The 24,233-nt window shown below is 38.0% G+C and overlaps 1 protein-coding gene across 5 annotated transcripts in view; it reads left to right on the forward strand.

Moving 5' to 3' along the window:
• Positions 1–24,233, forward strand: part of UNC79 (unc-79 homolog, NALCN channel complex subunit) — a 225,517-nt gene that overhangs the window by 79,113 nt on the left and 122,171 nt on the right. For all 5 annotated transcript variants that reach the window (XM_058567601.1, XM_058567600.1, XM_058567603.1 and 2 more), the window contains exons 8-14: positions 3,096–3,160; positions 7,679–7,767; positions 8,394–8,434; positions 10,657–10,685; positions 15,731–15,960; positions 17,853–18,024; positions 19,880–20,110. In XM_058567601.1, coding sequence (XP_058423584.1) covers positions 3,096–3,160; positions 7,679–7,767; positions 8,394–8,434; positions 10,657–10,685; positions 15,731–15,960; positions 17,853–18,024; positions 19,880–20,110 — 857 coding nt within the window. The remainder of the gene's footprint in view (positions 1–3,095; positions 3,161–7,678; positions 7,768–8,393; positions 8,435–10,656; positions 10,686–15,730; positions 15,961–17,852; positions 18,025–19,879; positions 20,111–24,233) is intronic.

Genomic DNA, 24,233 nt, shown 5'->3' on the forward strand with positions numbered 1-24,233 from the left:
TCTCTTGGCCAGTTTTTTTCCTGATTATGGGTAACATTTTCCTCCCTTTTCAAATATCAAGTAATTTTTGACTGGATGTTGAACTTCATGAATATTATGTTACTGAGTGTCTGGATTTTATTGTCTTCCATTATAGTGTGTTGAGGTTTGTTTTGGCAGTCAAATTACTGGTGGATCAGCTTGACCCTTTCTAGGCTTATTCTTATGTTTTCTTAGAGTGAGCCTGGAATAGCCTTTTCCCTAATGTTAGTTTAGCCCTACTACTAAGATGTAACCTCCCAGAGTCTCTGTTAAATATCCCAGGTTTTCACTGAGTTCCCTCCACTCTGACTGGTTGGAACTTGAATATCTCCCAGCCCTGTATGAGATGTAGGAATTATTTAGCTTACAGATCCCCCATAGTTCTCTATGCAGCCTAATGGAGTCTTGCCTTACACATATTCAGCTTAGTATAAAGGAAAAGACTCAAAAGGACTCCTGTTCTGATTTCTGGAGCTCTTTCTTGCACAGCTGTCTCTTCTTTGGTACTCTCCCCTTCAAATTTAAGGCACCTGGCCTCTCTAAACTCCAGTTTTTGTCTCCTCAAATCAATGAAACCACCCTACTGTGCTTATCTTTCCCCTTCTAGGGCCAATGTCTGGAAATTGCTTCCAGGAAGAAAGCCAAGATGAATGTAGGACTCGCTTCATTGTTTCTCTTCTCTCAAGGATCATTGTCCTGCACTACCTGTAGTCCAATTTCTGAAAACAGTTGTTTCATATATATATTCTAGTTTTCTAGTTGTTTGTGGTGGGAGGGCAAGTCTAATACCAGTTACTCTGTCATAGTTGGAAGCAGAATTCTTGTCTGCCGTGTTTTTATGCTATGATTTTGTTTTTATTTTCAAATGAAGGGAGATATACCATGACTATATTTCCTATAAGGTAAGGTATGTAGGTTGTCCTTATATCAGAACAAATTGTAGTGCTTTTCCCAATTACAAATACTTGTGCTCTATCTTTAGAGATTTTGATTCAGTGAATCTAACATGGGTTACAGGCATAATATTTTTGAAAACTTGACGGGTGATTTTTGATATGCAACAAAAATTAAGAATCACTGTTCTAGTAACTTAAATCTAGTGTGACTTTGGTGAACTTAAATGAAGTATCCTACAACCTGTTCTTAACTCAGTGATACTCTGTAAAAATGAAATAAAAAATTAGAGGAGTAGGACCTCCTGGATATCCCCACTGTCCACATATGAAGCATTAATTTTTGGCAGAGCAGGCCTGACCAAGTGATATCTTTGCTCAAGTTGTGATATCTTTGCTCAAGTGCTATTGGCTGTTGCACATTCTGATTTGTTTATGCCTATGCCATAGCAGTTGTTATGTATTTTGAATATTCTATCTGTAAGTGTCAAGAACTTCTTAGTATTTTTAAAGTGATCTGCAAATATTCTCATAATACATGGATTCAGAGATGGTTAGGAAATTTCATCTTGTGTGCCAACTCTGTTTTGATTAGTGGTGACTTCCTGGAGCTCAGTGTTGAGGATTTTAAGGCCAGTTCTGGACTCAGCAGGAATGAATGCTCTTGTGGATTAGTGATATCTGTCATGAGTTTGTGATTGGAGGAATGGGGCACATGTCCCATGTCTTTGCAACTCCTGTGCTGGTTAAAGGCAGTCTTTTTCTCTAGGTTTCTCTAATTATACTTGTTGCTACTCTCTATATTCATTTGACTTTTCCACATGTAGGAAACAAATATTATAGTTATGGAATGCTTATATTCAAATTATTTCTTCATTCATCCATTCCTTACTCATTCATTTCCTCTTTCTCTCTCTCTAAAAATATAATCAATATGATACTGTGTTATTAGAGTAGTGGTTTCTGGTCTGTACTTCTTTTCTTCTTTTTAAATAAATAGACTTATTGTATATTTTTTTAAGGTCAATGGCTCTGTTGACCATATTTTCCTGAATTTCAAATCAGACACATAATCTTATACCGGGTCTAACAATAGGATAGAAGATTTGAAGTTGGGACACTCCTAGATAGAAAATTTTATAAAATATTTGAAGCATAAATTAGGCCTGGATCATTAATAATAAGTATTTTTGAATTACAATTGGGTATGTAACGAAGTAAGAATATCCTATTATCTGCAAATTCTATATATGAGGCCAATCATAGTCCTATGAGATTAGAATATGGCAATTTAGAAAAATGTCCTACTTTTAAACATATAATCCTATTTTTTTTTTATGATAGAATATTGTTAGCTAAGTGCTTTGGGCCACAGAATCATCTGGATGATGATAATTATTTGTTGTGATTTTTCTTCTGGTCTATCCCAGATTACTTGGTTCTTGTCCTCATTCTGTGTGCATACTGTTTCAAGGAGTTGGATATTAGCACACCAGCAGAGGTTTAGTCTATGGGTCACGTGTGAGAGAGAGATTTGGTTCTCCACTTCATTTGGGCAAGAAACTATCTTTCTAGTCTCCACATTTGATGGGGATGAAGTGGGAAACGGAATGGTTGAGGTTGCTTTACCATTCATTTCAGTTATTATCAATTTGAAAGACTTCCTGGTGCCAAAATTCTAGAATGTTTAGCATAGTATACTATAGTGAAAAGAGCACAGCGTCAAGAACCAAGAGCTATAGGTTCTAGTCCCAGCTTGTCATTTACTGACTCTGTGACCGTAACAAGCTACTTAATCTTTTTAACTTTAACTTACTCATATATGAAATGAAGTTAATAATCTGCTGTATCTATTCCACAGAGTTGTTAGGAGGATGAAGTGAAACCATAGGTGTAGAAACCTTTGAGAACTTACTAATGGTATATCATTGTGAGGTAGTATTATGCTATTGTGTATGCCACCTTATACTAGCTTGTCTCTCCCCATGGGAAAATGGATGGAGCTGTGTTATCTTTGCTCAATTTTAAATTTTTCATAGATTAAAAAATGATTATTTTAGGAAGCCTTCTGATGATGGTTCTATTTAGGAAAAAGAAAACTAGTGAAGTGTCTGCTGTGTTTTTACTAGGGCACAAATAATTTCAATGAGAAGTGTTCATCAGCTATGCTTTGCTTTACAGCTTGGAATCCCATCCACTGCCAGCACATTGAATGCCACAATGCAATTAACAAACCAGCTGTGAAGGTACTGTTTTAGCAGACCTAGTGCCATATTGCATTATCAGTGGTCAAATTATCAGGAGCAGATTGCTGAATGAAATGGAGTAGATCTTATCCTTCTCTGTAAAGCAGAGGGCTGTGCTCTGTAGTAATATCAGGCACCTCCATGTTCAATCTGACTGTACTTTAGTAGATTGGTTCAAGACAGAGCAATGAATAATGATGTGTGCAAGTTTGGCTACCAGTTCGTAGCCAAGTGCTATGTAGCACTAAGCTAATTATCAGAATAATCATGAAACACTTGCATAGTCCTTAACTGGCTTCTATCTGAGCTAATAAACTCAGGGAAATGTACTTTGCCCCTGTTTTCATGTGTATGCTACAAATTATGAGTGTCTGGTGTGTGACTATGCAAATTCGACAGTAATAGGAGAAAAATAGATAAAATTGTTAAGTCTTAGCTCAGATCACAGATATGACTTAGTTGGAATGACAGAGGTAGTTGGACAGCAAACACATGGAAAGTTACATTTGAGGTAAGGGAACAGTGGTTTAGAGAGGTTGAGCCACTTTCCTAAAGTCACACAGCTAGAACTAGGTACCTTGACCCAGCCTTATTCTTTTTCTACCACATCAAATTGGTTCTGTCCTGTTATAACCCTGAATCTTTGAAGTTGAATATTAAGAAAAATAATCACACGTTTTAACAAAATTACTTATATTTGTTGGATACAACACTTGGCTGGAGAGACCTGTGTCTGGATTTGCAAAGGTTAACTTTTATACTATGAAGAGTGGGAGTTAGGTTAAGTGATTAGAGTTCACAGTTACTTTTTAGAACCTAGTGTCATGGGATTTTGCCTCCTTTGTTCTATAGATAGGTAGACTGTATTACCAAATGATAGTAAGACAATAGTCATGTTATAGAAACAGAGTAGAAGAGGTAAAATGAGATATAACAAATATAAATATAAATGGAACCAAAATGAAATATAAATGGAACAAAAATGTTTTTCATATACCAAAATGGCAGAGGAGTGCCAATAATAACACTGTCATCTAGATATATCTTACTAACGAAGGATATCCTTGTATTGTTATGCTTGATCTCTGCTTTTGATGAAGGCAAATTGAATGAATTTATGTTGAAAAAGAGCAGGTGAGGGTAAGCCACCAAGGGAAACACAGTCCTCTCCTATTCTACTATGTGTACGCCTCCTCTGAACTTCCAGAGACATTTGGGATTCAAAGGTACTTCTCTTTGGTGTGAGGACATTTTGAGCGAAACACATGAGTTCGTATATTATTCATGGAGTTCAGCTGAATTCTTCACAGTGGTGAGACTGTCATCATTCCCTCACTTTAGTTTCTATATCCATCCTTTCTTCTTCCTGCCTAAGTTACAATGCCCTCTTTTGGTTTACCCAGACATCAAAAGAAAGGAGATACTTGCTGTCTGATTTTTCCAATTACTTTTCCCCCTGCTTTTATGTCAGACTGCATTCATCTGACTTCCTGATTAGTAATGATTTCTGGCCTCCTACTCACAGGAATCATCATGATTAGATTTTCTCCTTCACTTCCAGGCAAACAGCCCAGTCCCTTCCTCTGGCCTGGCCTCACTTTTCTCACTGGCTGTTCCCTATAGCCAGTCCTCCAGGATAGGCCAAACCATCCTACTTTCTGTCATTTTTTTTGGTGAGGAAGATTAGCCCTGAGCTAACATCCGATGCCAATCCTCCTCTTTTTGCTGAGGAAGATTGGCTCTGGGCTGACATCTGTGCCCATCTTCCTCTACTTTACACATGGTACGCCTGCCACCGCATGGCTTGATGAGCGGTGCGCAGGTCTGCGTCTGGGATCTGAACCTGCGAACCCCAGGCCACCAAAGCAGAGCGCATGAACTTAACCACTACACCACCAGGCTGGCCCCTGTCATTTTTTTTATTGAGGTGTAATTCACATAACATAAAATTAACCATTTTAAAATGAACAGTTCAGTGGCATTTAGCACATCCACAATGTTGTGCAACCACCACCTCTATGTAGTTCCAAAATATTTTTGTCACCCCCAAAATTTTACTTTCTGAACCCCAGTTTTCCAGAGCTTCCTTTTTTATTTGCACTCTACACTTCCCATAAAGGTAACATTTTGTTAATGCTTCCTATGCTGGTGCTGTTTTTGCATGACAACATGTCTGGCTCAGTATTGTTCTCTCTTTACAATATGAGCACTCCTCAGACCCAAGTAGATATGACCATATGACACGTAGGTCAAGGGTATCCAACATCCAGATGCTTACCGAGTAATGTTAAATGAAAAAGAAATTATGAAATGGTACAGTATGATGCCAGTCTAGTTTTAAAATTACATATATGTATATTTATATTCATATTCATAGTGAAAAACAACCAGTAATGCTCATCAGAATGTTTCCAGTGATTTCATTGAGATGGAGGGTTAATGAATTATTTAAATTTTCTTCTTTCCTTTATTTTCCCAATCCTCTACATTGGGCGTATGTTATATTTATAAACAGAAAATAACTATTTTTTAATGCAGCAGTCAGATTTGAACATACTAATATGGGTATAAACTGACCTGTTCAGAGTAGAACAGAATTGACACTACTAGGCACAAATCTGATGGGCCGTGTTAATTAATTCATAACACATCAGAGTTCAGTTAGCTAATCTCTGATGATTCTTTATAGTTCTAACATCCTAGGAGTTTTTCCTTTTGAGTGGAATGAAAAAATTCTTTACCTGACAGTGGTATCAATAATCATTGGAAATGAGAGTAAAGTAACTATATTGAAGAAGAGGTCTACATGGGGTGCATGGGAAAGACTCAGGGAGAATGTATTTATCCTCACAAAAAGCCTTGTATCTCCATAATGGTGAGCTATACCGCTAGGTAGTAATGATTTGTCAAATAGAAAAGCATTATCTATTTTTATTGCAATAGATCGCAAAAAGGTACTTTTTAGATAAGAGCCAAGAGTTGTGATAGGACTCAAAATGAAAACATGTTGGAACTTACAGTTCATTGTATCACACTCTGCTTTTGGATTTACTTGGTTCTATTGGAAAATCACTTTATGAAGTACTTTGGAGCCCCGATAATTATCTAAAACTAAGTCAGCAAACTATGGCCCGTAGTCCAATCTGGCCTGTTGCCTGTTTTCGTAAATAAAGTTTTATTGGTATACAGCTATTTGCTTACGTATTGTCTATGGCTGTCTATTGTTACGTATTGAGCTAAAGGCTCATTTGCTTACGTATTGTCTATGGCTGCTTTTATGCTACAAAGCAGGGTTGAGTAGTTGTGACAGAGAATGTATGGCCCATGAAGTGAGAAATGTTTCCTCTCTGGCCATTTACAGAAAGTTTGCCAATCCCTGATTTAACACAGCAAAAAGTAGTTATTCATTGCATCAAAGGAAGTATGAAACTTAACGAAGGAAAATTTTCACACTGGGCCTTTAGCATCAAGGAATATATAATTTACAGATTTTGATGGTATCATTATTTAAATTTAGGAAGTCTAACTCTTTTTTCTCCAATCATTGAAACTCCTCAGGGTTTTAACTTTAAATGACAGGCTGTTTGGGTTATAAGTTCAGTTCATTTTTCCCCTTCAACTCAGTAAAAACTAAAGAGAAGGAAGAGTGACGTTCCAGAAGAATTTGTATACTAAGCATGTTAACTGCATAATCAGCTATAGCATGGAGAAGGGCAAGAACAGAAGTCAAAATGACTTTGGAAAGTCATAGAAATTTAAACTGATGCAAAGTAAAAAATGCAGCTAGTCATCTGAATACTTTGTTCACTTGATTTAAAACATCCAGATATTTGAAATATCCTGATGAACACTTTTCATCTCTGTGCTTAGGCTAATGAAACCTCAGCCATAAATAATCCAGATCTGAACAGGGCACAGCAGGGCTAAAGAAACTACAGGTCACATGTGGAAGAAAAAACACCTGAAAATGAAATGTTGGATGATTGACATGGAACTTAGATTCCAGAGTAAGAAAAGTGAATCACTCAATGTTAGATTCAATGCTAAATTTTCTGAATGAGGTCTATCTTAAGAAGCAAAATTCTCTATGTCAAGCATCTTGGTAACAGCTATATTTTATAATCTTAATAATATATTTTCCTTTTCCTAAAGAGAGATTACTGTGTTTTACCTCTTTAGAGAAGGAATTACTGTACGAGTAATGTAGAGGCAATTTGAGCAGCCATTGAACAAGATGATTTTTTATCTTTGTGGAATGAGGGTGGATTTCTTGACACTATTTGTTACTTGAATTGCAAATAACAGGAGAAATGAAAAACCACAGCAGCCACATTTAAATCTTCAGTGTGGACTCATCAGCCAGGGTAGGAAAAAGTTGTAGGTTGAATGGGTTTTACTAAAAATATTTATTCCACTTTGCTTTAGAAAACCTGTCATTATTGAAACATTTGTGCTCATGCTACAGGGAATGTGATAAACAGGACAGGAGAGGTCATTCTGTCTCTTCATGTGTTTCAGATGTGTATAGACCCTTCCCTGTCAGTAGCTTTGGGTGATAAACCACCCCCACTGTATCTCTGTGAAGAATGCAGCCAGAGGATCGCAGGGTAGGTACAAGGGTCTTCAAGGAAAAGGAAATAGGGCAACAATGAGAAGATAAGAACAATCACTTGGACTTAAATTGGTTATATTACCCACATTTCCCACTAACTTCTCTGTTTTTTTAAAGGTTACTTTGTCAGATATTTAATATATAGCAAACTTTCATTTGAAAGTCTTCAGCTTTGAGAAGATGCAATATTTCTCTCCATGTGACAAGAGAAAGCAATTCCACTCAATAAAGCAGCTCCAATTTTCAAGTGATCCTGTTAAAAAGGCCACAGAGAAAAATAAAACTGTGGTTTTCAAACATGGCATATAATTCATGTGGGTTCTCTCTGCTTGTTAGTTTCACAGACTCACACAGAGCTTTGTACAAATCATGTTGTATTTTGGTTGGCTTAGTTGGCATCTGGAAAGTATCATTTAAAGATAACTGAATGTGACGAAATGCCTATAATTTATAATTTAGCTGGGATGCCTTAGACATTTAAAAAGTTTATTATGATAGTGCTCTTAATTATACTTCCTTTCTATTAAAAGCCTCTATTCAATAGTGTACAGCTTACAAACGTTCATGTGGAAGGGTAACATTGCAAAGAAGCTCAATAATGAATTTTGTTTTTCTTTATAGGGATCACAGTGAATGGTTGATTGATGTTCTTCTGCCACAAGGTATGGTGTACTTCAGAAAGGATGAATTATGAGTAATCATGACTAATGGCATGGTTGACTTCTCTCCTTTTGTACTATTTTATTTTACAAAGACAGTAACCAAAGTATTATATTCAATGAATATCCATTCATATGAAGCATTATATCAATGTCTTTCTTATAATATACCCACACATTTAATAATGAGGGAAGAGGTATCCTCTCTACCAAAACTAAGGGTAGGTGTTGGAATTAGGATTCCGTATGACTAAAGCCCTGATGAATTATGTCTTAAGGGATTTTCTGTATATATAACAGGTGTTGCCAATGATATGTTTGCTGTGCCAGGTCAGAAAGGGAATAAGGAACATCAGGAGGAAGAGCATTGAATAATGGGTCTTTCTCCTGCCACTATTACTAGCTCTGTGTTTTTAGGGAAAATCATTTAATTGCCCTGAGACTCAGTCTCCCCATCAGTAAAATGGGGATAAAGTATATCTGACGCATCTCAATGAAAAGGCAAGATAATAGTGCTTGTAGTCTGTTAGACTTCTGAAAGCTATGCCAGTAAGTTGGCAGGTCCCAGACAGAGTTTTCCTCCACACATGAGGAAGCAGGTATTCCAGCCACCTAATTGGAGCTGAAATGATCAGAAAAGGTACTCAGGAAAGCAGAGGAAAGATGAAAGGTGGAAAAAGCTGGGGGCATATTGAATACAGATCAGGCACACAGGAGGAACTTGATACATCAGAGATAGATAATAAAAGAATTTATATGAAAGGCCCGTTTAAAAAGAAATGTAAAAACCTTATGTTAACTAAATTCTGTGAACATTTTTTTTAAACTTAAGGCCTTGCTTGATTATAATTACACTATCTCTTTGTAGTCTAACTTTTACTATTAGGTCATCTCAACCTTAAGAAATAAATTAATTTAGTGAGTGCTCTCCATCTGTAAAATGGATCAATAATGTCAGCTTCTATATCCTTTAAAGAGACATTTTGAAAATTTATATAAGAATATCTGTAAAGAGATTTGGATTGGTATGGGAAAGATAACTTTTTCCCCTTTAAATTAGGTTACCTTGTTAGTGAACTTCCAGTACTCTGAGGTAAAACCCATAGTCAGGTTCTAAAGTACATTTTAAATATCAGATATATTGCTTAATTCTGGTCAGCATCTCCAGATGATATTCATCTTTGGGAGAAAACTGATAGTAACTTTTCATTATTTATCTAGAGATGTGACACTAAGCCAGGTTAAGATAAACTCTAAGATATCAAACTGTTAAATAACCATTAATTATACAAAACTAGTTTTTAAAGCTGAGTTGTGAATTTCATTGATTTGGCATCCACTAATTCATAATTTCCAGACAAAGTTTGGGAAACATTTACCTTTGATCTTTTTAATAAATTGTAACATAGACTATACTATAAGTAAATATTTAGTAAATATTTAGTTCATTTTTTGAGCACTTACTGTTTCAGGGGAAATGTTAACATATTCTTGGAAAAATTATTTTCAAGTACTCTCAAGCATCAGTTTTCATGGAAATAATTGGTATGCCCACTAAAAAGAATTTTTATCCATTTGTTAAAGTCAATCCTGAAGTGGACAGTAGTTTGACAGCCGTACTCCAACTGGACAATACATGGGTTTGAAAATTGCTTTCTGTTAAGTGAGCATGCAGCTGGTTTTACACTAGTTAAGGACTTACATAAATTGATAGTTCAAGTCTAAGTAATCCAAGTCAGTAAATTTTTTCTCCAGTTCTGATATAGCAAATCATCTCCATGGCAAAGCTCTAAATATATCCCATCAACTCAGCGTCATAGTATAATAGAAGATCAGAATACAGGGACTCCAGAGATGTTAGCTCTAGATCTGCCTCTCCCATTGATAGTCCGTGCGATCCTGAAGAAGTCATGCAACCCTCAGTTTTGTTCTCTGTCAAATAAGGAGGTGAGATTACAGTTATTTGGCTTTAACATGGTCTGAATTCTAAGTCATGTCTGAGAAGGTTGAATTACTTGTAAAAACAGGTGAAGTATGTACAGCATGCGGGTGTTTTTAACCTCATTAAACATAAGTAGATGACAATTTATGAGACAAGTGAGAAGCTGTTTTGGCCAAGTCTAAAGGTTGTGTTACTAAGCTTGTTTTTGCTCCCCTTCATAGCTGCCCTTATTTAAAATGGGCTCTCTTTCTTTGTTGATATTTTGTGTACCTTCCCCTTACAGCTGAAATATCTGCTATATGTCAGAAGAAGGTAAGAGCAAACCATCTGTGTGGTGGGGCATGATTTGCTGTGTTTGTATGTAAATTCATTCATTGACATCTGCCTCATTTCTGCACCGTGGTGTCCCAATATGTGTTGTCACTGTATTTGTGAAGGGGGAAAAGAAATAATTTAGCATGCAAGATTGCTATGTCCAAATGGTCTCTATTTCCATTTCTGCTTTTGCTCACCCATCTTATGCACAATGTTTTTGATAAGTAATCTGAAATAAAAGCATATGTGTCACTCTGGGATAGAAGTCTAGTTACAAAAAGGTTTGAATGACAGTGCAATACATGCAGCTTAACTTTGGTAAAGGATGTGTCTTGTATGCTAAAAATCTTTATTGTTTTGAAGTGGAGTGCAAATCGTCCAATATATGTGTGTCAAAAACATACCTAGACCAACTATATATGGAAAATATTCATGTATAAGTAAGTTGTATCTCTCTATGTATGTATTCATTTATACGTAAGTCGAATATCTCTAGTTAAAGATTTTGCCTTCGAATTTCCTTTAGCCACTTTTCATGACAGTTTCCCTAAGCCATTTCCATCTTCTTTTCTTGTTCTAGTTGTTGAAAAGTACAAGAGAAGGTAGTATGGTGTCATACAAAGGACTTTGGACTAGTTGGTTAAGATACTGGGGTTCTGGCCAACTCTATTCCCACCTACCTATGAGACCATGTACAAGTCATTTAAACTTTTTAGGAGTTGGTCATGAGTGCGTACTTTTGGAGGGGTGTTTCAGTTATCTATTACCACATAATAAGCCATCCTAAAATGTAGTGGCTTATAACAATAAACGTTTATTTGATCACAATTCTGTGGATTGGCAATTTGGCCTATGCTCAACTAGGCAGTTCTTTTGATAAACAACTCTAGGCTCACTCATGTATTTGCAGTCAGTTGGTGGGTAGCCTGGGGATTGGCTGGTCCCAGATGACCTCACTCTCATGTCTGGGGCCTTAGCTGTGATGGCTGGAATAGTTGAGATGACTGGGTGTCTGGCCTTTCCTCTTTCTATTAGGTGTCTCATTCTCCAGGAGGCTAGGCTGGATTTGTTCAAAAGGCAGCAGTGTTCTGAAAGAATGAGAGAGGAGGTTGCAAGGTGTTTTGAGACTGAAGCTCAGAAGTCAAACAGCATCACTTCTGCTGCATTCCATTGGTCAAAACATGCCCCAAGGCCAGCCCAGATTCAAGGAGTGGGGAAACAGACTTCTCTTCATAGAAGCAGCGGCAAGAATTTTGTGGTCATATTTAATCTACCACAATCCACCCTCTTGACATAATTACTTACATTCTTTCCACATGCAAAATACTCTCACCACCTTATAAGACCTCCAAAAGTCTTATCCATTTATGGCTTCAGGCTTAAAGTCCATTATCTTGTGATCTACATCTGGTATGGTCACTGATGAAACTCTGGGTGCACATTCTCTTGATCCAGAGACCTGTGAACTAAAAAGGCAAGTTATCCGCGCCCTACACTCCCAACACACAACGGTGAGATAGGGACAGGATGACAGCAGTAGACCTCTGTTAAAAAAGAAGAGGAAGCAGATAGCTGGTCTGTAGCATCTCCAGCCATGAACATGTCAACAATTCCTCTGTCTCTAGGGATAGCAAATGTGCCTTGATTAGGATCTGGTTTTGCTTCCTGGGAGTAGTTCCCTAATCCATTGTTGTCCGTCTGGGCTCTTTGCTCCACTCTCTGAGATATCTTTCCTTTTCAATAAGAAATGGCTCATGTTGCAACTGAGTAACTCTCTTAGTCTGCTTCTTTCTTGTAGAAGTTGGGGTCCCCATAGACCTCTTTTCATGTTGAACTGTGTCTGTCCTCTTTAGTCTAAGCTGGTGGTGCTTTTGCTAGTATGACTTTCTTTAAAACTTTGTGGATTTTCAGTGAATTTCCTTGGGGTTCAGTGCCTCCACAGCCACATATTTAATTCTTTTTGAGACAGTCCTGTCTGTACTTTGGGCATTTTAGTCTGCCCTTAAAGTTGTTAGAAGCCCTGTTCTAGCTGAGAGTCTCAATGGGGCATCACTTTATATCTTTCTGAAGTTTTAACAAAGGAGTGTATAGTCATTCAGCGTACTTTTGATCTGATTTTTATCCCGAGGCTATTTCTTACTTTGAGAATGTTTTAAAAACTAGAGAGACTAGGATGAGAAACAGTTTTATTTTCTAAATCAGCATGTCCTGGCTCCGGTGGTATACCTAACATATTTGACATTCAGAGTGGATCATTTTTTAACACTCCCCTCCTTCATATGACAAAAGTATTTTTAGTAATAACCTCCTAATTAGCACATTTTTTATTACATATCCTTTAACAAACATTGTATTTTATATGAAAGTTAATTTGGAGAACTTCCATTAAGTTCAAAACAGTTCAAAATTGTTGAGCTTGCTTTTGGGCACAATTTGTGTCTTTACCTCTTTCGGTATTATATATTCCTACATTTGAACAGTAGGTTTGAAATAAGCATCAAGATTGTAAAGATAAAGAGACAGACCTTGATTTATTTTAGTAAGTAAACTTTGAAATGAATGCATATGGCTAAGTTCACATGGATTGAGGACCGACTATGGCTTGGACATATATTATTAAAACTTAGTATGAACCACAACAATGGTTTAGAACTTTGATGAACTAAAGGTTATTTGGGGGCACAGTATTTTATTGCTGATATTATTTAGAATTGATGGAACATGGTGACAAAGAAGGTTGACTTTTAGTTGGTATTTCAGATCCTCATATATGCAGTATATCCAGATAACTGCATAAGAAATCACTCAAAACATAGCAGCATAAAACAACAACCCTTTAATTATGTTCACAGGTTCTATGGGTCAGGGATTTGGACAGGGCACAGTCCACAGCCTGTCCCTGCTTGAGGGGCCTTATCTGGGAAGACTTGAATAGCTGGGAGCTGGAATTATCTAGAGGCTTCTAGATCATATATTTGGGCTCTGGGGTGGGGTGACTTGAAGGCTGGGCTTAGTCAGCAATGTTGACTGGAGACTTACACATTGCCTCTCCATGTGGCTTGGCCATGGCAGAGTTCTGAGAAGAGTATCCTGATGAGGAGGCTTTGAAGAGAGAATGTTCCAAGACAGTCAGGGGGAAGCTGCATGTGTTTTTATAACTTGACCTCAGGAGTCATATAAGTATCACTTCTGCCATATTCTTGGTTGAAGCAGCCACAAGCCCATCTAGATTCAAGGAAAATGGAAGCATACCTGAGGAACCAGACCCCAAGAGCCTCATCCACAGCTGGTCTTAATTTAGATGAGAAGACCTTGAACCTCCAGCCAGGAATTTGCATGTGGGAAGAATGTAAATAATTTGTGACCAGAAAATAGGATGGGAAATTGCAGGCCTTAAACTTTAGCTCTTTATTATAGCTAATAACGACCCACTAAACCCATATCCACATCCTATTGTTTATATAACAGTGGGAATCCCAGAGGAACAAAGACTAATTGTAACCAAAAGGAAGAAATAAACCCTAAGAATATACTCCTATATATACCATGCTGCTAGTAGTGTGGTATTGGTTTGGTGGGAGAGCAAGAGAAGCTCTAAACCAATAAGGATTCATGTGCTTCCAGAATGAAATTTAGTGTGTGTAAGAGAAAGAAAGGGCACAAAGCAGAAAAAATACTCCACTGGAAGAAGTCATGGCTGACTTGGAAGCTGAAAAAGACTTGGGCTTCAGATGCAGAAGAAACATGCTGTATTTTAACAAACAAACAAACAAAAACCTTATTAATAAACAGAAAAAAAGGATTATAAAAATTCTGAACTTGTTTTTATGATTTGTTGGCCTGAGTCCTGTTCAGAAAATGAGATTTCATAGCACTAGTATCCAAAGCCTTTGTACTAAAATTGGAGTAGAACAACCCTTACTTTGAAATTGTGGTTCTGATAGGCAGTTCAGTACATTGTCAATGTTTTGATATAGGTTTTGTGCTGCTTGCCTTCTTCCTTCTTCTGTCTTCACAAGATATCTGTCATGGAAGTTCTCAAATCTTCGCCAAGCTCTGAGTTCATAATGGCTGAGGGTATTATATCCCCTAGAGGTGTCCACATCTTTATAATCTCTATTGAAAGATGGAAAAACTCTCTGGACATAAGACACTGAGTATGTGGTGGTGGCATCTCTGACAGGCTTGGGGCACGTTTTTTGAGGAGGTCAGGGATGTTTCCAGACAGCTCTTCAGATTGCACCATGTGATGCCGCCTTGCTCCTCTGCCTCTTGTCAGGGCAGCTCTGACTATAGCCCTCCTGAACTTCGGAATCTCCCTTATGCTGCACCACTTTTCTCATTCCATTGCTTCACCTGTTGCTTCCTTCCTGTAGGTGATGTCAAGGTCTGGTTCTGTGAGTGGTTCTTGCTGTGTTTTGATATGTTCCCGTGGTGTTGATGGACAGATTCTTTAGGTCTTACTAGAAAGAGTGCTGATGGGAGTGGAAAGGCTTGCTTTCGGGTTATCAGCTCAGCTCAGCACAACTCCCTACCTGTCCTTGAATGCAGCAAGGACAGATGAGCTGCAGTGGAAATCTGCTGTTTTAGTGGTGGATAAAATAATTTTGAAAGTTTATTCTGGGGGTTAAAATGATTCCTTTCCTACTCTGATGTGCTATGATGCTCTCTCTCTCTGGACCATGGTTTTAATTTTTTTCTTCATGTTTCTGCTGAAAACTCTTGAAACACTAACTTGAAATGATCCAGAAAGCCCCCCTCACCCCGCATGACTGAGGTAACTGTACAGAGGGCTTTTCAACACAGTCCCACTCATATTTAGAACGTTCCTACCACTCACACTAATAGAAACCACTTCTCACCTTTATTTCTAACTATGATTGAAATCTAACTGGTTAGAGATGGCCTGCATTTTGGAAGCTAGTGGCACTTCAGAAATGTGCTGCCACTTCCGGTGGCCCCTTAAGTTTCCATTTGTTCCAGTTCTTAGCCAGATTTACCTTAGTGATTAATTTTAATTGATTTCACTTTTTTGCCCCTAGAACTGCAGTTCCCATGTTAGAAGAGCAGTCGTCACCTGCTTTTCAGCAGGGTGCTGCGGTCGTCACGGAAACAGGCCTGTTCGGTATTGCAAAAGATGCCACTCGAATCATCACAGTAATGAAGTGGGGGCCGCTTCAGAGACCCACCTCTATCAGACTTCCCCTCCGCCTATCAACACTCGGGAATGTGGCGCGGAGGAGCTCGTCTGCGCCGTGGAGGCTGTGATTAGGTGAGAGCGGTTTATTGGTAGCTTACCCTGAAAACACCACCTTGGCTTTGAGCCACCCTTCTCACATTGAGACGTGTAAATTTAATTCAAGTGCCCTCAGCCTAGCAGCTCACCTTCCACAATGTTGCAATGATGATGTTTAATTAATTCATTCAAAAAATATTTTTATTGAATGCCAGTTATGTGCCAGGCATGTGTTAGGCACTTGGGAGACAGAAGGGAATAAAATGGAGTCTCTGCCCTCAAGTTACCCAGGTGGGGACTATAATAACAGAAGCATGTAATTGCGATCCAGTATGGTGAGCACAGTGACAGCACTGAGCAGGGAATCTTAGGGGAGTGAAGTGGAGGCTACAGTCAGAGTGAGGGGTGGGGATAGGGGTGCCCGAGGCTTGACTGACAGGAACGAAGTAGAAGAGAACTCTAAGTAATTTGGTACTGGGGTAAACCAGAAGGCTGTGGAGTAAGACAGGGGTCTAATCCTGCAGGCTGCTGGCTTTTTCTCTTTCTATCGCATGACAGAAAAAGGAGCTTTAGAAATGATAACCTCTAGACTTGTTCTCTTTTTGTATAATATTCACTGAGGCAAGATTTTTAAAAATTAAAGAAATAATATTTGAATGTAAGTTTTAAGGATAGGGACTAAGTCTTTTCTCTTATCCCAGTGACTGATACATGTAGAAATGCAATAAATGTTTGTCAAATAAAATATTACAGAAAGTTTGGAAATTGAAAAAAAAAATCAACCATACTGTTATCATCATCATCAGTTTTGCACATGTTCTTCTAGTTTTATTCAAATGCAAGTTTTATTGATATAATTGCAATCACAGTGTATCCTCAATTCTTTTTGATATAACATTATATCATTAGCTCTTTTCCATGTTGTTGTGTAGTTTCCATATTTATCATTTTTGGTGGATACATAATATTCATCTAGATTATTTTCCTCCACCATTATTTAGATTGCTTCCAATTTTTTACTATTGTAAATAACTCTGATAAATATTTTTATGTATAGTGCTGTTCCTATATTCTTTATTTTCTTAGAGTAGATGACCAGATGTCATTGATTGGGTCAAAGGGCATTTTTTTTTTTTTTTTTTGCTGAGGAAGATTAGCCCTGAGCTAACATCTGTGCCAGTCTTCCTCCACTTTATATGTGGGTTGCTGCCACAGCATGGCTGACAAGTGATGTAGGTCTGCGCCTGGGATCTGAACCCGTGAAGTGGGTTGGACTTAACCACTGACCTTAACCGCTGAACTTAACCACTACGCCAGGGGGCTGGCCCCATAATGGGCATAAATATTTTAATGGCTCTCGCTATATTACCAAACTGATTTTCAGAGTGTGTATATGAATTTGTAATGCCAACAGCACTGTATGAAATTGCTAGTTTTAGATACACTGTCACCAACATTGAGTATTATTTTAAAAAATTGTCACTTGCTTAGCAAATTGAAAAAGGAGTCTTTGGTGCTCATTTTCAGGTCTTTGAATACAAGATATTGAATATTTTTCCATTTGGGTACAAGTCCTCAATCTCTCCCTGTATCATGCATTTGATGTCTGCATAGCTTTACATTAGATATAGGGGACTCATTGACTTCTGGTGGGATGGTTGGTGAACCAGAAGCCAGAAGGCATCAGTCTACTTGATTCTAATTGATTGGAAGAAGTAGCCTCTTTGTGCTCAATTTGTTCATCTTTGAAATGGGGATAGAGTACAAAATAGTAAAGAAATGGAATTGGGCTTCTTGGAGTAATTCCTACCACTTTACAGGAGAGCAATCAGCGATGCCTGAGTACTCTTGAAGTAATTGTTCTGAATAGGTCATAATCTAGAATGCGTTTTTCGATAGTCTAACTTTACATCTTTCCTCTTTGGCAGCTTGTTGAAAGAAGCTGAGTTCCATGCTGAGCAACGGGAATATGAGCTGAATCGCCGGCGGCAGCTGGGTCTCTCCTCTTCCCACCATTCCCTGGATAACGCTGACTTTGATAACAAGGATGATGATAAACACGACCAGCGGCTACTCAGTCAATTTGGAATATGGTTCTTAGTAAGAAAAGAAGTTAACTATTGTCCACTTTCTTATTTCTCATTCCAACATTGTACCGACGAGGAATGTCTCCTATTCTTTTTAAAGAAGTAAATAGTAAACAGTGAAAAATTAACCTGAGCAATGGAACTCCAAACTCTAGGACAGTGGCTTTCAACCCTGGGCTGCACATTAGATTTACCTGGGAAGACTTTTAAAAAATGACAATGCCCAGATCCCACCTCAGAATCTTGGGAACTTTTAAATAAGTTCCCTAATTGATTTTTTTTTTTTTTAAAGATTTTATTTATTTATTTTTTCCCCCCAAAGCCCCAGCAGATTGTTGTATGTCATAGCTGCACATCCCTCCAGTCGCTGCATGTGGGACGCAGCCTCAGCGTGGCCAGAGAAGCGGTGCGTCCGTGCGCGCCGGGATCCCAACCCCGGGCTGCCAGCAGTGGAGCGCGCACTTAACCGCTCAGCCCCGGGGCCGGCCCCCCCTAATTGATTCTAATGAAGAGCCAGATGTTGAAACCTACCGTGCCTGGCCCTAGACTGTAATGCACCTTTTTTACAGGAAACAAATGGGAAAGTTGCTAGTGTATGTTGTGAAATATTGGATTCAATATAATTTACAGATCATTCACATCCCATTGTCTATATACATGAAATTTTTCTTGAAAGTTCAGTCTCTGGAGCTTTTTGTGTATTTATGGCAAGTCTGCATACAGTCAGAAAAATTATAGCCAGATTAACACAAGGAATTTGATTGCTATTGACTGATTCAACCACAACATTCATTCAGTAAAGATCAAACATACAGATCCAAAGTTCCGAGCAAGCTGAATTTGCCAGTTCTGCAGAGGAGCAAACTTCTGTTTTTGCCCATTGGAGACATGGATTAAGTCTCCAGGGGCCGGCCTGGTGGCATAGCGGTTAAGTTTGCGCGTTCGACTTCGGTGACCTGGGGTTTGCTGGTTCAGATCCTGGGCGCGGACCTACTCACCGCTCGTCAAGCCATGCTGAGGCGGCCTCCCATATAGGAGAGCTATAACACTACAACTATGATTCACAACTATGTACTGGGGCTTTGGGGAGAAAAAAGAAAAAAACATGAGGAAGATTGGCAACAGATGTTAGTTCAGGGCAAATCTTCCTCAAAAAAAAAAAAGTCTCCATAGTGACACATCTTTTTTATGCTTTCACGTGGTTACCTGAAAATTTTTTTCTTTTACAAAATTGGGATTTTACAAAATTGTTGATTTCACATGTATTGCTCCTAGAAGTTATTATCTAATGATACAATGACTACTATTGTGAACTCTTTGAAGGCAAGGATAGTGTTTTATTTATTTTTTATATTCCTGAATATACTATAGTGCTCAATAAAAGATTATTTCAGAATAAATGAATGAATAAATAATGAGCTGTTTTAAAAAGTCTATTTATAATGTGGTGAATTAGGGGGCTTTAAGATTTCAGAATTATTGCTGATAGAAAATTCTTAGCCTAAATCTAATCACTTTAGAACTGAGATGTATATAGATTATTTTTTCACTGAAGATATTTATGAAGTTTCACTCTGTAGACTTAACATTTTAAAAGCATTTATCTAGTGCAGATTATATAATAGATTTCTTATAGAAGAAAAGGCTTACTGGAAGGTGCAGTCTTGAGGGGAAATGATTGTTGCAATCCATCTCTTCCTGTAGAGAGGAACACAGTTTCCAGGATAAATGATCCTCCATCATTTATAAAACTGCGTATTTTAAATGGATTATCTGGGATATCTTTTTTTTTTTGCCTTTAAATGAACATATAATAATTATGTAAAATGGATGGAGGCTGAAGCAGAGTCTAATCTGCCTATTTCCAGGTGAGCCTCTGCACACCCAGTGAGAACACACCTACGGAAAGCTTGGCCAGGCTGGTGGCCATGGTGTTTCAGTGGTTTCACTCCACAGCGTATATGATGGATGATGAAGTTGGAAGTCTGGTGGAAAAACTGAAGCCTCAGTTTGTCACCAAGTGGTTGAAGACAGTATGTGATGTTCGCTTTGATGTCATGGTGATGTGCCTTCTTCCCAAACCAATGGAATTTGCCAGGGTAAGTGGAGGCCTACAGCTTGAGCATTGTTGGAGAGAGGGCTTTGGGGAGAACTACTACCTTAGCTATTGGAGTGTTATCGTCGTCTGTAGAAGAGGAACATCTCTCCTTATTTTAGTCAACACAACAGATGACTTTAGTAACTACATTTTAGGTGATGTGTTGCTTTCACGTTGGTTTGGGATGGGGAAAAATGGCAAGATGAATGTGTGAGATAGCTTTAAAAATTTAAAGGAATATTCTTTCCTGACATTGCTGAATATTTTTATTAAGAAACAGAAAAAAAAAGCCTCTCTATGAGGTTGCTAGAGCTCAGTTCTTTTCTGGTCTACAGTCTGTGGAAAGGCTAACGTTTGACTAGGGGCAATTGCTGTGGTTTCACATATATTTCTAGAGATGAATGGCAGAATTCCCTGCCCTCCCATTTGGAACTCCAAAAAGATTTAGGAACTGCCAGAATGCTCCTTTTCCTCTGGCTTATAGGACACATTTCTCTCTGCTTATCCCTTTGCTTCTGCCCCAGTGGGTCACAGGCTTCAGAGGTACAGCTGGGAAGACCCCATATTTCTTGAATACAATATAATTTGTGTCTAACCCAGAAAGGTGGATGTCCAGAATCAGTTTTTGGCAGCAATACATGAAATTTTTTTTTCAAAGTATTTTCTAAGTTTTATTTTTATTTCTGATTTTTTGGTTTGCTTTCAATGAAGTCTTGAGGCAGGTTTCAGTTTAAATAAGACATTTAAGGATAAAACAGAACACAGACTGTCTAAAGGAGTAGCTTTTATTAGATTTCAAGGACTCAAGAGCATTCTCTTCATTTATCAAGATACACTTCTTTCTTCTTTGGTGCCACTTATTGACTCATTTAAAATTGGATTTTTGCATAGTGGAAATTCCCCATTTCCTGGCATTCTTTGACTGTGTTGATATGTTTTCTGTTATTTCTTTTGGAATAATAAAGGACTGGTGTGATCTGATTCTGGAAGATAAGAAATGATTATGTTGGGAGGAAACTTTTTCTCTTCCAACTTGGGTCCAGTGGGCTTGAATGGCAATGTATGGAAAGTTCTATTGGGCGTTTTGATGCTAATGGGACTGGGCAGTCTGTCTCCAAGGTGGCTGAATTCACAGGAAACTCCTTTTGGAGGGGTTAATGGCAGCTATATTTTCTGACGGCTCTGCTTTAGTCAGATAAGGGAAGTTCAGATAAGGTTTCTCTCTGCATCTTCTTTAGCTTGAATGTTTTCATTTTAAAATAATCTTTATACCAACTCTGGGGACCTGAGTGGGTCCCGACATCTCTCCCATGTGGAACTTCCCTAGAAGTTTCACACAACGAAGAAGCTAGGTTGATTGCTGTGGAAAGAAGATTTGGGTTAGGAACTGCAAGGTAAGAGATCTGAAAAGGAGGAAAAAAGCACAGATTAGAACAAGAAAACAAAGAGAAAAACAAAGATGAATGGTTAGAGTAGACTTTAAACTGAGGTTCTGAGTCCAGGGGGCAGCCAGTCAAGATTTCTAGACGTTGGGCTCGACGTGTCTTTAGATGACGGAGTGAGAATGTCAGTGTCACAGTCGTGGTTATTTCCTGGAGCAGAGCAGGGAAGATGCGGGTGTTTGGGGAGCTTCCTGAGTGGCCTAAACTGTCGCAAAAGCAATCAGTCCTTTGAAGTTCATAGCAAGTTGCCGCGCTTCAGCTTGCAGGGCTTTGGGACGGGACAACCTGGAGTCTCAATAAGGGTCTGGGCAGTCAGCCTTCAGTTCTGCGTGACACCGAAGGAGGAGGGTGGCAGAAAAAGTGGAAACATCAATTACTGACAAAACGTGCCAGACAGCAGGATCCAGTTTCCAAGAGGTGAAAAATAGCTCAAATACGATGCACAGGACTAGAATCTGGGTTATAGTTTTCCACTGAACCAAAATTTCTCTCTCCAGTCACCCCCATTTTAATCAAAGATAATCAAAGTCAGATTACTCTTGTTCACAAAATAAGTCTGGTCTCATTAAGTTTGGCCTGATTATTTACATAAGTGCAGCAAGAATGGTAATTGACCACATAGGCCTTTTTAAGTTTGCTTGCTGGAACTTTTATAAGGAATCTCAGATGGACTTTTAAAAGCCTCTCGAGGCTAGGAAGCCAAGCCAAGAACTTGTCATCATACTTCATCTACAGTACCTAGAGATTTGGGTGAATTTCTCTCTTCTTGAGGTCCCCAAAATATTCTAAGTTTCCTGGGCCTGGCATGAAGTGACCTTTCTTACTTGCCTGTAGACTGGGAACTCCATAAGCCAAGTACCAGGCTGGTTTTTCCAAGAGGGCTTTGTAAGCATTGGCTCCATAATGTGAACCTTAGTTCCTTAAACTGTCTGGTCTTATCTGATTCTATGCACATCATTCTCAAATATGGCATTCCAGTCAAAGCTTAGGTAATATAACCAATTTTTCCAATTATGTCCTGTTATAAGGAGAACAGATTCTTATTGAACTTGTATGAATAACTATATTGCCATGAAAATAAGAATATCCAGTAAGAGTTTCTGAATTCTGGAAGGATCAGGTAGGGAGAAAAAGACAAATGTTCATTTTTATTTACAAAGGTATAATCTACTAAACTGTTGTGAGTTATAGATAGCTTAAGAGAAACCTTATATCCAGAAAATAGAACATTAAAGAACCAGCAATATTCCAAATAAAAAACCATAAAACTTATCATCTTTCTTCATCAGTTCATTCAGTCCCATATAATTAATTTTTGTTCTGCTTGATCCTGGGTTAGTGGTTTTATGAACCCATCAGCTTCTCCACTAGAGTTCTGGAATCCTTACTTGGTCCAGTGGTATGGTCTCAAAGTTACTTAGGCAATGCCATCAGAAGCCTGTACCCCAGATTACCTGTGATGGTCCTCTCCACAGGTCTCAGAGACAGTCCTTTTTGCTGAAGATGAAGCATTCTGGCTAGAAGCTGATAGCAAGAACTTTCAGGAAAGCATCAGCATAAAATAATAACTATCTGTGAATGATTAAAGGCTTAGATTGGCTGTGATTAAAGATCTGATGAGAGTAACTGGAATTATGATGATAACATTATGCCATTGTTGCCTATTATCAGGCAAAGCAGCGTAAGGACATATTGTGAACAGAAAGAGCATTGACACATTTCTAAGAATTTCATATAATTCCTGAAATATTTATATTAAAAGCATTTACCTATGCAAATATAAGCTAGGAAAGGTTAAGCATCTCTTCTTTTTTGACAATGCTTTTCATGCAATTCAACATATCAAATAAGTGTAATTAGTTTAACATCTCTTTTTACTAGTAGAGAACAAATCCTTTGAGATTTTCCAGAGGCCCTCTCAGAAATCTCAAAGGTAATTTGAGATCAAAATTTTATTTAGGATTTGATTTTGAGAAGGCAAAATATCAAAAGTTGTCAAAAGTGTCAAAAGGTTTGAACACTTTATTAACCACGATCACAGGTCACTGTGAAATAATATTTAGTTATTCATTTAACCAAAATGACAATAAAGATTTTAAAAGTAAATACAGGATGTAAGATGATTATTAAAAACAATTAGCTTTTTTAACATTGAGAAGATTAGGTTCTCTTAAATAATTGAGGACATGATAAAGACAGCATAAAGCACAGGAAATTCTGATAAGACATAGAATCTTTGTTTCCTAGACACATTACTGGAAAGGTAAAGAAAAACTTTTCATACTCTTTTATTAAGAACAGACTGATAACCTAAGAAACGTTGTCCTTTTTAGAGAGAGAACCAAATTCTAGTTTTGTATTGGTACATGACTGATATCAAAGCTCATTTTAAAAACCTTGTAATAAATCCATACAGTCTCACCCAGTTTGACCACATGAGGCAAGATTCTGTCTTTCCGCTTCCCCCCTCATCCCCAGATCCTTTACAACTTTCTATTTCCTTTCAGATTTTTGTCCTTCACTTACCTCTTTCTCATTCTGGGAAGCCTCACATGACCCCTAAACGACTATTTTGGGACAGAGTTACCGTTTTTTCCTTCACCCTTATTATTTCTAGTAGTTTCATTTATATATATTGATTATATTTTCAACAGTTAGTAACCTCTATTTTTCAGAGAAAAC

The sequence above is a fragment of the Diceros bicornis genome, chromosome 24 (assembly GCF_020826845.1).
Source record: "Diceros bicornis minor isolate mBicDic1 chromosome 24, mDicBic1.mat.cur, whole genome shotgun sequence".
NCBI classification, from domain to species: Eukaryota; Metazoa; Chordata; class Mammalia; order Perissodactyla; family Rhinocerotidae; genus Diceros; species Diceros bicornis.